The 12,456-nt window shown below is 39.3% G+C and overlaps 2 protein-coding genes across 2 annotated transcripts in view; both read left to right on the top strand.

Moving 5' to 3' along the window:
- Nucleotides 1–10,277, top strand: part of SHH1 (SAWADEE HOMEODOMAIN protein) — a 72,284-nt gene extending 62,007 nt beyond the window's left edge. The window contains exon 10 of the mRNA XM_078297509.1: nt 10,267–10,277. The gene's annotated coding sequence lies outside the window, so the exon portion shown is untranslated. The remainder of the gene's footprint in view (nt 1–10,266) is intronic.
- LOC144548883 (uncharacterized) lies at nt 10,219–11,190 on the top strand. The gene has a single exon (XM_078297594.1). The coding sequence runs from the start codon at nt 10,219–10,221 to the stop codon at nt 11,188–11,190; it is 972 nt and encodes a 323-aa protein (XP_078153720.1).
- Nucleotides 11,191–12,456: the final 1,266 nt, after the last annotated feature.

The following is a 12,456-nucleotide window of genomic DNA, read 5'->3' as shown; positions in this document are numbered from 1 at the left end:
ATAAATATGGCTTTTCATGTGTTATCAGGCCACGTACACTCAGTCTTTTTTTTGAGACAGAAACGAGGGTCAAGCCCTCCTTTAATTGAATCAAACAAGGTTACAAGAGTTTTGAACCCAATAAAAATAAAAACAAAGCCAGCTCAGATGCTTGAGCCTAAAGAGAGAAAACGATAAAAAGAAAAAACAAAGATAAGTGAAAGATCCCTAAACAGTAAGTAAAAGGAGATAAAATTTTAAAAGAAGTTCAATACTGAGTCAAGTGCCAGTATTCTACGAAGTTGATTTTATTGCGTCTGTTGCCTTAATGTTCTTGCTGTTCGCACCGCCGCGTTGTATTCCTCTTGGACTTCCCTTGCCAGGTCATTTACATCTTTGCATGTTCCTCTGAATATACGGCTACATCTTTCTCGCCACACCACAAACCTTGATATTATCATTATCTCCTTTGTTTTCCTGTTGTGTGTTCGTTGGAACAGTGCCTGCGTATGTACCGGTATTCCCTGTACCAGTCCAGTTTGCACTGCTGTCTGCCGATATATTGCTAGGGTGGTTTGGCACGAATTGAATAAGTGTCTCACCGTCTCGCATTGTCTTTTACACATCTCGCACCTGTTTACTAATTCCCAGCCTCTCTTTTTTAGATTGTCTATTGTGAGTAGCCTATTGAGACACATCAGCCATGCAAATACAATAATTCTAGGGGGCACTCTGAGTTTCCAGATTCTCTGTATTTTTGTTTTGAACATTGGTCCGTTTTTGATATTCCAATAAGCTGATTTGACCGTGAATTTTCCATTTTGGTCCCATTTCCATATTACACTATCAGGTTCGGATGTAATAGTTACCGGGTTTGTTTCCATGGCCTGTTGCAACATTGTTAATTGTTCGTGTGCCTCCGGTGACATATTTGATCTAAACAGTTGTTGCATTTGTGTCATTTCTGACGTCTCTGCTAGTGTGACATTCTCATTTAGTGTGTATGTGAATAGTATTTCAAACCTGAATTTTAGGACTCCTCTTCCCCAATCATGGTTCCAGAATTGAACTCGGGTTCTATTCTGTGGTTGCATTTCTGTCGAAATTTTGAAGAAAGCTGATGCCTCTTTGAGTGTTTGTGAGAAGAAGTCTGATATGGGTATTATTTGGTTAGTGTTTGTTGTTGCATTGAAGATTGACTTCCAGAGTTTGGGGTCACTTGTTGCCCATTGCCAGCACCATTTAATGAGCATCGCTTGGTTGAAAACATGCAGGTCTTTGACGCCCAATCCTCCTAATTTCTTTGGCGTACACACCAAATCCCAATTTGCCAAATTTAGTTTCCTTCGATTCTGTGTTACTCCATGCCATAAGAAGTGTCTTCTTATCTTGTCGATTTGGTTTATTGTTCCTTTTGGTAGTCTGAAGCACGCCATGTAATAGGTCGGTAGAGCCGACAATACCGAGTTGAGCAAAGTTAGCCGTCCCGCAATTGAAAGGAATTTGGCTGACCATCCAGTCAATCTTTTACTGAATTTTTCAATCAATGGCGAGTATGATGTCTTGTTTAGCCTTCTGTTTGAAAGTGGCAACCCAAGGTAAGTAAAGGGGAACTGTCCTAATTGACATCCCATGCTTGCGGCTAAGTGTTGACCTAGCTGTTGTGTTCCTCTTGAGAGCAGTAGTTCGGATTTTTGGAAATTGACCTCCAGACCCGATATTTGGTGGAATGCAGTAAAAGCAATCTTCAATATCTGCATGTGTCTCAAGTCTGGTTTAAGGAAAAATAATGCATCATCTGCATAGAGTAAGCAAGGTTTCATACCTGGAAATGGCAAGCATATGGCTCCCGTGTCTCTCAACCTTTGGAACCATCTGCTTAGGAAATCCATGGATATGATGAAGAGGTAAGGGGATACCGGGTCTCCTTGTCTCACTCCTCGTTTGAGTATTAACTTTTTCCCTAATAGGCCATTAATAAGAGTTTGTGAAGTGCCCGAAAGTACTAGGTTTCTTATCCAAGTCAACCATGCACTTGGGAAGTTCAGATTTTGCATAACTTTCAACATGTATTCCCAACTGACAGTGTCAAACGCCTTGCGTATGTCGGCTTTAAATATTGCTAATGGTATGTTCTGTTGGTATGTGTGATGCAAGGTGTGTTGCGCATAGATAAATCCCTCCGTGATTTGTCTGTTTTTGACGAAGCCCGTCTGTGACACGTCAACTAGTTCTTCTATTCTTGGCTGTAGCCTCATGGCTAGAACTTTTGAGAATATTCTTTGGATTCCATGTATCAGACTTATAGGCCGATATTCTTGTGGTCTACATGCATTTTCTTTCTTCGGTATAAGCACCACAAATGATGTGTTAAGTGGTGACAGTGTCAGTTCATTTTCCGTGACATAGCATATAACTCTCAATATGTCTGGTGCCAGTAGCAGTACATATTTTTTGTAGAATTCTCCCGTGAATCCATCCGGACCCGGGGTCTTGTTGTTTGGCCATGCTTGGATTACCTTTTTTATTTCTTCAATTGTAATCGGTTGTATCAAGTCGGTTAGGTCATGTTGCTGGCTGTAGAGGTTCGGCCAATGAATTGGTGGTGTTTGTGGTGACTGCTTGCCCATGAGATCCTTGTAATAATTGAAGAAAGCTTCTCCTTTCGATTTCTGATCAGAGAACATTGTGCCATTAATTTCTATTTGGGGAATGGCATTTCTCCTTTTATGTCCAGAAGCCATTGCATGGAAGTAGCGTGTGTTTCTATCTCCCTCTAAATTCCATCTCAATTTTGCCCTTTGCTTCCATAATTCTTCTTCCAAAATTGCTAGTTCCTTGTATCTCTTTTTTGTGAGGTCCTCTATGAATTTCTCTAGTTCAGTTGGCCTTCTTAGCTCTTTGATCTTGTCTATCCACCCAATATAGTCTCTGCAAGCAGTAATTTGTTCCTTGATATTTCCAACCTTTGATGCCGCCCATGTGCTAATTCGGTTTTGGATGCTCTGAAATTTGTGGTGTAGTTGCTGTGGTGTATCTGCTACCCCTAGCTCTTCCCACACAGTTGCTATCAAGTTATCTAGGTCTTGAAATTTGAGCCATATATTTTCAAATCTGAAAATATTTGTCTTTCTGAATTTTGTTTTTGCAATATATAATATCGGGCAGTGATCAGAGGAGGTATTCGGTAGTGCTCTTTGCTGTGAATTTGGAAAGTTCTGATTCCATTCGGTTGATATTAAAAATCTATCTAACCTGGCCATTGCCGGTTCCTCTCTGTCATTTGACCAAGTATATTGTCTGCCTTGCATATTCAGGTTGAGGAGGCCTAGGTCTGTGAGTAGTGTTGCAAATCTGATTGATCCTCTCCAATCTGATTGAGGGTTGCTTCTCTCTTGTTGGCTTGTTGCCACATTAAAGTCACCGCAAAGTATCTATGGTTCTCCATTTTGAGGCTTGATGTCTTTTAATTCTTGAAAAAACTGGGTTCTGTGTGATCTGACGGAAGGCCCGTACACACCTGTGTACCAAAACTTATCTGTTGAGTTAGTAAATTGAAGCAATATTGATATGGTGTATTGCCTCAATACGAAGTCCTTGATTTCAAACTTATTTACTGACCATGCCACCAAAATCCCCCCCCGGGTTCCTTCAGCATCTAAGGTTCTTGACTGATCAAAATTTCTACCACAAGTTTCCTTCACAATTTCATCTGTCATTGTGTGAATTTTAGTTTCCTGTAAACAGACTATATCTGGCCTTTCTAACAAAATTGTTTTTCTGATTTCCATTCTTTTATCTCGGTTGTTTATTCCCCTTACATTCCATGCAACTGATTTAAACTTTGTGTTGTAATTCATTGGGAAACATTGACAACATCCACCGGCCACAAGGTATGCCTCTGATATAAGCAAAGCAACTAATTTTATAAAAGGAAAGCAATACATAGTGGCCGAGCCGCGATGACAACAAAATAGGACCCAATTGCATCTGACTCTCTTCATCCCGGTTTTTAGACCGTTTTTGCAGTAAAATAGGTGAGAAAATGCAAAACGAACATAATAGCAAGGCTGGGGCAGCGCCCCTACACGGGTACAAAATATTGTGTAACATTTAAAACGTAAATAGACAGCTTTCACTTGCGGCGGAGCTGATCCCTTCAAGCCTGCGGTGCATCACCGCCACCGCCGGTGCTTTTGTTCTTGCCGTTGAGTTCCAGATTGGTGATGGTCCTCTCAATTTCTTCATTCATGTCTATGCCCGCCGTGTTGACAACGACCTCAGCTTGGCAAGCAGTGAGCGGGTCTGTGAATTGAAGGTAAGTCGGGGTAGGTTTGTTGTGTTTTGGTTTTCGATTTTTGCTCTTAGGTGCCGAGCTGCTCTCCCCCTTCAACCTACAGGCTCGCTGTATAGCAGACTCGTACGGACCAGCGTGTTTGGTTTCTAGTCTCTGACTCTTGCGGAGAGGACCATGGGTTTTCTCTTCTGTAATTTTCTTTTTCATCTTGGCTTTGCGTGGTGTGGGGAGCCATTCTATCTGCTGGACGGGGTCAGGTAGGTTGTTTATCTGAGCTTCTAAGGTCCAGACTTTGATCTCTGATGGCCCAGATATGAACGGTCCTAGTTCACGCCCAAAGCAACCCAAATCATTTGTAAAATGCCTTAGCACCTGTGGTATCATTTTTGCCTTAATTTTCTTTGGGCCCAGGTTTCGGCCTGCTGTGTTTAGAGGAGCCCATTCTAACTTTGTAGCTACTGTTGCCAGCTGTTGTGGAGTAAGTGGGTTTTTAATGCCAACGGCTCTCCTGTCACATCCGAAGTCTGTAGCCTGTGAGACAGAAAATAGATTAGTTAGAACTGACCAAGTAATGTTGATTGAACTCCTGTCGCTTGAAAATTCCTGCGAAAGGTGGCGTGCTACAGTGGTGAAGATTTTCTTCCCCATCTGTATGTGTATCTTCTGTGCCGCACCCGATCCCACTATGAGTATGGCCATGCGTGGTGTTGTTTCTTTCTTTTGTTTGAGGCGCCTCTTTATGACCTCTGGTGCTGCCAGGTGGTGGTCGGTGGTGGTCATCCTTTTCTCTGCCATTGCCGGCGTGTTGTCTTCTATTTTCTTTTTTATCACCCACTTCATCTCCTCTCTGTCTAGTGTGTTGGTGTTCTTCTTGACCGGCGTCAGTTTTGGGTTTATCTTTTTCTTGGCTACCCAGATAGCTCTCGTTTTCTTGACTGTGTTTTGTTTGGTGTTGTTCGCCTGTGCATTCATGGTTCCCCTTCGTGGCATGTTAGAGCCCGCACTCTCCCATGTTTCAAACTCAGATGATGGTGGATAACATTGGTCACCAAGGTTTGGATAGTTGTATCTTGGCTGTGGTGGATAGTAGCTGGTAGGTAGTGTTCCATTGGGTGGTTGTGGTGGGGGAAAGTAGCCGGGTGCTGCTATGCGCCATCCTAAGAGCTTAACTCTAACTCGCTTAGCGTAGTCTCCGATGTGCACTTTGAAAAACCTGGGTATACGACGGGGGTGCTTGGATGCTATAAGCATTGTCATTTTCTCGAGTTGACCCGTTTCTATGCCGTATGGCATTACGTATTTGATTGTTCCAAGCCTGACTGATAGCTTTTCAATTTCTTCCTTGTTCCAAAGCTGCAGGGGTGCACCGAAGAGCTGCACCCATGCCTCGTAGCCGGGCGGCTGAAAAGACATCCCCGATGTCTCTTCCCACCTAGTGAAGTTGATACGTGCCTGATACTCTGGGATATCGTAAGGACCTCTGTCGACTATCGCGTTGCGAAGAGTGGGGTTAGCACAGACCAGGAAGTATCTCTCTCTATCAGTTTTGTGTACTTTGAAATACTCCGGGTAAGCCCCGAACCGATGCGCTAGCATTCTCTTGATTGCTAGTGCTAGACCGGGCGTGCGGTCGCCTGTCAGGATGGTTATCCAAGCAGAGCTTTGTAGGGGTTGGTTGCTCTCTCGGGGTGGTGACTGTGGTGTGAGGAAGAGGTCTTCTTCCTCAGGACGCTCATCCCAAAATTCCTCAACCATTTGCAAAGGTTCTTTAAGTGTTTGTGCGTAAGATTTGTTATGGCAAGTGTTTTCAGTTGGAGGTGGAGGGTTTGGATGTGTGGTATGTATTTTTGATTTGAGGCCTGGCTGGTGTTTTATGGTGTCTCTGCATCTTGATGATAAATGACCATATTTATTGCATCTGTAACACCTAGGCGGCTCTCGGCAGTGTGCCCTGACATGCCCTTTTGCTAGGCATCTGAAACATCTCCTTTCCCTTAATGCCTTTGCGTGTTGTGCCTCTTGTTGTTTGGTATTATGTCTCCCTGTTGGTGGTGAGTATTGAAGTTTCTCCAGTTTTTTGGTTCTGCGTGAAACCACTCTTTGCCACCCTTCATTAACTTCTTCATTAACTTCACCTTCGCTACTGTTTGGTTGGTGGTAATGTGTTTGCTGTGTTGGTACGGTGTTGGTCTGCTGTTTTGAGCTGCCTCCTTGTCCTCCTTGAGTTGGAAAAACATCCATAGTTGTTGTACTTCGCCGTGCAACACTAATGGAGCCGTATTCTTTTTCCTCATGTCCCTTCACATTTAGGATTGCATCTTCTATTGGCCTAGGTTTTTCCTTCATCGCCTCTTCAAACCAGCTGAGTAGGGTTCTGTTCTTCCTGCATAGTCTCTCTGTTGCCTTCCTGGTGGGTGGTTGTGCACTCTCCTCCTCAATCGCCTTCCCAGTCGCCTTTGTGTTGTCTCTCATCGCCTTCTTTCACGGATCTAAGATTTTTAAAATTAAAGCTTGAATGTTGAAAATATACGTACACTCAGTCTTATAATTCATGTATTTGGAAACCAAGAATCTTACTTTATTTTATTCTCTCTCTCAATCAGAAAAGGAACTAGAAAAGGAGTTAGTCAATTGCTGCTACAAGTGCTAACAAAAAGTGTTCACCCAAATTTTCTTTTCAACAATTGAATCCCCCCTTTATAGGCGCACGCACTTGACCTTTGAGAAGAGGAAAGGTTAAGGTTAAGGTTAAGGTTCTTCCAATATTTCTTAATGCGATCTTAAATGCGGCCATTGACATATGTGACCCTATATGCTAACAAATTAAAACACCGGCCTCTCCTACAACAATGCAAGGGAATCTCAGACTGACACCGGCCTCTCCTACACCGGCCACAAAGAGAGAGCTTCCAGTTATATATATATATATATATATATATAGAGTTAGGCTGGGGTGCTATGGATAGCATAGTGGCCTCTATGCTACGGCTCAATATTCGAGTTTTCAAAATCCAAACGGTTGATCCGAACCGTTCATTTTATTATCCATATTAATATCTGCTTGGAGACCAAATTTTATAATTTTCTGAATTTTTTTACTATTTATTAAGCCACTTTGAAAATCGCTAATCCAACGGTTTTACTGTTTTGTGCAGCCACCGTTGGATCAACAGTTTTGTAAAATACTTAATAAATAGTAAACAAATTCAGAAAAATGTAAAATTTGGTCTCCAAGCAGATATTAATATGGAGAATAAGATGAACGGTTCGGATCGACCGTTTGGATTTTGAAAACTCGAATATTGAGCCGTAGCATAGAGGCCACTATGCTATCCATAGCACCCAGCCTAACTCATATATATATATATATATATATATATAGTAAGATAGTGTGTTTTTTCTCTACTTGGTTATTGAGTTTTCACTGTAGTGTTTTTTGACTCAGAAAAAGAGATAATAATAAATAAAGAAAACTTAAAGAAAGGAGTAAGAAATAATAATAAAAAAAACAAAAAAAAAAACAAAAAAAATAGCATATAATTTTGTAGGGCGACCTCTCACAAGCATTATCCGAATTAGCAGCAAAAAAGATTTGAAATAAATTGCCTGTTTATTTGATTTTTAAGTCAAAGTTGTTTAAGGGTTGATACAATTTTGTTGTTTGACCGTATCAATTGAGTTTTTATATTTGACTTAAAAGTCTTATTGTCTGATTTCTTATTAATTTTTTTCATTATTCTTGAACGTCTTAAAATATTTTAATAAAGATCAATTAAGAATTGGTGAATCAAAATTATATCTTCTGGAAAAAAAGTGTAAACTGTATTATTTGTTATTTAAGTTTAATTTACAGCTTCAGTTCTAACTTTAATTCAGGATTTCTATTGATTTTATATTTTAATCTGTCTCATGGATTTCTTGGACTAATATGCTTTCCTAGTATCTGATGTGTAATGATTTAAAAAATGCAAATGAAATATACATTATTTATTACGATCATCTGCATTTATTTTGAATGTTGAATGACTCGGTGCTAATTGTTTTTTTTATCACTTAATTAGTTGTTGTATATATGCTTGTGAAAAGCGATACCACTGCTCATTGTTTTTAAATTAAATGGAAATTTGTCACAATTTTATTAAAATGACAAGTTTTACACTGTACAGGTACATATCTAACATATCTGAAAGAAACTAACCTAGCTACCACAGTTGAACACCTATTTACACTACTACCAGAAAAAAATAAAGCAAAAAAGAAAAATTGATACATCAACCTTAATTGATAGAGATGATATTGTGTAAATTTTTATAGGAATATAATGTATCTCAGTTCATCATTACCTGGAATTAATCAATAATCTGACAGTAAATATTAATTACATGAGTTTCATTACTGCTCGTAAAATCATTGCATTCAATTCCGATCCCCAAATAAATGCATAAAAAATGCTCTTCCCAATAGAAGCCATTTAAATTCAAACAAAGAAGTTACATATAAACAAATAAGAAATAAACTTCCTCAATTACAGAAGAGAATCAAAAGTACGTGCATATGAACAATCCTCGTATGATGAAAATTATTCTCATACTGATGTGGTATATACAAGTACTTGCAGATTAATAAATTAACTTAGAAACTGGTGGTACAATCTATTCTTACATTCTTGTATTATTACTTAGATTTGTTCATTTAATTTCAGATTAATAAATTAATTTAGAAACTGAGAAAATACAATTAAATAAAATAACCTTTGAAGGGCCTTCATGCTTGTCTGGATGCCACTTCAAATTAAAGCAGCGGGCCTGAATCTATAATCCATTTATTTAATTAAAGAACCCACCAATTCATATATCCTCTTAACTGTACAACTAAGTTCTAATCTTCCTCAGATCAAACCAATGCTAAAATGCTCTCAGCCAACCCAAATTAAAATGAATAAGGTATAATTTACCCTTAAATTAAATATACGGAACATTAACAAATATATAGACAATAGAGCATGTAGCGGGTCAAGCAGACACCACTATGCCTCTAGCGGATCAGGAGCAAAAAGAAATGCACAGCGGCGTTCACACCAAATCCGCACAAGAAAAAAGAGGTCAAATATCTTTTCCAACAGGACTAAATAAAGATACCTTTTTAATGGACCCTGAAATTAATTTGGACAACCCGTTATCGGGGCCAGCAATTAATTCAGCTGGGTTGCATTCTGGTTATGAGAGCAATGAGGACGGGCCACCTCCAGGTTTCCCAGGCCCACCAAAATTTCTAAACCCAGTGGAGAGAACTCCAATTGAAAGAAGCTCACTTCGCAGAAGCCCAAGGCTTGAAGGAAAAAATAGAGGAACTTACATCAGCCCAGAGACGAGAGCACGCATCGTCTCTAAACCAGGCACTGCGCAGCTACCAAAGGGGAAACCAAAGAAGAAAATACCAAGCTGTCAAGCACAGCTCGAGTATTACAAGACCTATGGACCGCTAATTGAGGAACAAGCCGAATTGGTGGTAATGGCAGCTGGCGTTCAGCCGCATGGCATGGTGGTGGATCATATCAGTGCCTTAATGGCAACTTAGTTGCTGGAAGCATGCAAAAGAGAAAGAAGACCACTCCGTGATTAATGTTAAGTATTTATGTTTCACTGTTTTTAGAATCTATGTTTAGGCAAGAAGTTTATTTTTTGTTTATTAAGATGAAAGGCAAGAAGTGTAAGGGGAGGTTGCTCCCAAATTTTGTATACACTCAAAAGTCTGACCAAGGGATTAAGGGCAAATTAGTAAGTTTAGGTTTATGTGGTGAATTAGGGGAAGTTTTTATTAATTGCAAAGAATTAAAAGTGATGGAGATGGACTTCAATGTAATTTTTCTCAAGTTAGTGTTTTTTGGTATTACCTTTGTCTCATACATAAAGGTTAAGATAGAAGGAAAAAAAAAAGCGCATATGAATTATAAAACCAAACTCAAAATCATAACTTGGAATGTAAGAGGATTGAATTGGAGGTCAAAGAAATTAGCGGTAAGAAAGACAATTTTTCTAGAAAAGCCGGATATAGTGTATATACAGGAGACAAAACTATCCAGCATAGATGATACAACAAAGAAGGAAATTTGCGGCCGAAGGCTAGACAAGTATGAATATGTTCCAGCAATAGGCACAAGAGGAGGGATGCTCATCGCATGGAGATCAACAAGATTTCAGCAACAAGCAGCTACACACAACAACTACTGTCTCACGGTAGGATTAAAAGACATGATGCTATATCACTCAATCCAATGCACTACGGTATATGGTCTTTCTAGCCCGGCAGGTAAAAGTGATTTCTTCATGGAATTGCAAAACCTAAAGCCAAAAGACACAATACCTTGGCTGATTGGAGGCGACTTTAATGTCACTTTGGATCCAAGTGACAGGAATACGACAACGCAAGATTGGAGATGGCCGACAGCATTCGTAGACCTAATTTCAAACCTTGAGGTACAAAACATACAGATGAGTGGCAGGAAATGCACATGGGATAATACAAGGGATCAACCATCAATGGCCAAACTAGATAGATTCTTGTTGTCAAATGAGTGGAGCACTACATTCCCTAACACCAAGCAAAAAACTCTTCCGAATACGAGTTCAGATCACTGCCCCATTATGATCGAGGCATTCACTGACTTTCAAAAAACAAAGGTCTTTAGATTTGAAAAATTCTGGTTGAGCATAGTGGGATTCAAAGACATTGTCAAAGAAGAGTGGCAGAGCCATCCGATGACATCAACACCGGCGCAGATGCATATCAAATTGCAACAGTTGCAAAGCAAAATAATTGCATGGGAGAAAAGCAAAGTGGGAAATATTAGAGCACAGATCGAGGTGTGTAGGCAATTCATAGCATGGATAGAAGAGATACAAGAGAGAAGTTAACCAACTATTTTAGAAAAAAGTGTCAAGGCAAAAATTAAGCTCAGGTTCACACAGAGCGCTACTAGAAGAGGACTTGTGGAGGCAAAGGGCAAAGACAAAATGGGAGTTAGAATGAGACAAAAACACGAGATATTTTCACATGTATGCATCTCGAACCAAAGCTGCCAATACAATTGGAGGCATTGAGAGAGGGGGGCAAATACACAGGGATCAAAGAACAAAGGCACAAATATTTAGAGATAGCAGAACCAATTTCAATGGAAGAGATCAGTCAAGCAATTTCGGCATGGCTCAACAACAAGGCACCGGGTCCAGACAGATATGATGGTGAGTTTTATAAAGAATTTAAAGATATCTTGATGCTAGACATACAACAGGTCCTAACTCAAGCAACGCAAGGAAATGGCAACAAAGTAAGAAGAAGGTTCCTTTGGCATGGCCATAAGAAACAAAATGCAAGATTCGTGAGTTTGGCGTCATGGGAGTTGGTTATCAAGACAAAATAGTAAGGAGGATTGGGTATACAAAATTTGATAACTTTTAATAGGTTGCTCCTTGCAAAAATCATGGTTCAATGGCTAAACAGTGGAAAGGCCACCATGGATGGCATTGGTGCAATTTAACACTGCGGTTACAAGGCCATGGGGACTAACTGTAACCACTCCACTCTGGAAAAGCCTAACACCCATTAAGGAATTTCTATATGGTTCTGTACGCTTCAAGAAAGGGCAAGGATCACATATAAAATTATGGAAAGATTCATGGCTGCATGACCCAATAAGAAATAGATACAACTTGCTATACACATGTTACGTTAAGAAATGTTCGATTATTAAAAAAAAATGGAATGTTTGAAACATAATAAAAAATTTATGTGACGAACTAGGAGTCTAAAATTAAAACAATTACAACATTAGTCTGAAATTTCGAAACAGTTAGACTTAATCGAATTTTGAAATTATAGAGTAAGGCTACTCTACATCGCGAATTAAACAGGTTGTTTTAATTCGCGCTTATATCTCTAGTTTTGAAGTCCAAATAGCCAATGTAAACCGTTAGATGTTTAATCTATATTAAAATGTGCTTGGAGACCAAATTTTACATTTTTTGGAATTTTTTTACTATTTATTAAGATGGTTTGAAAATCGATGTTTTTATTAAAATTCTGCATCTTAATAAATAATAAAAAAACAACAATTTTCAAACCATCTTAATAAATAGTAAAAAAATTTCAAAAAATGTAAAATTTGGTCTCGAATCACATTT

Source organism: Carex rostrata, chromosome 34 (assembly GCF_964058835.1).
Source record: "Carex rostrata chromosome 34, lpCarRost1.2, whole genome shotgun sequence".
Classification (NCBI taxonomy): domain Eukaryota; kingdom Viridiplantae; phylum Streptophyta; class Magnoliopsida; order Poales; family Cyperaceae; genus Carex; species Carex rostrata.
The sequence above is the reverse complement of the archived record's forward strand: the minus strand, read 5'-3'. Positions and strand labels throughout refer to the sequence as shown.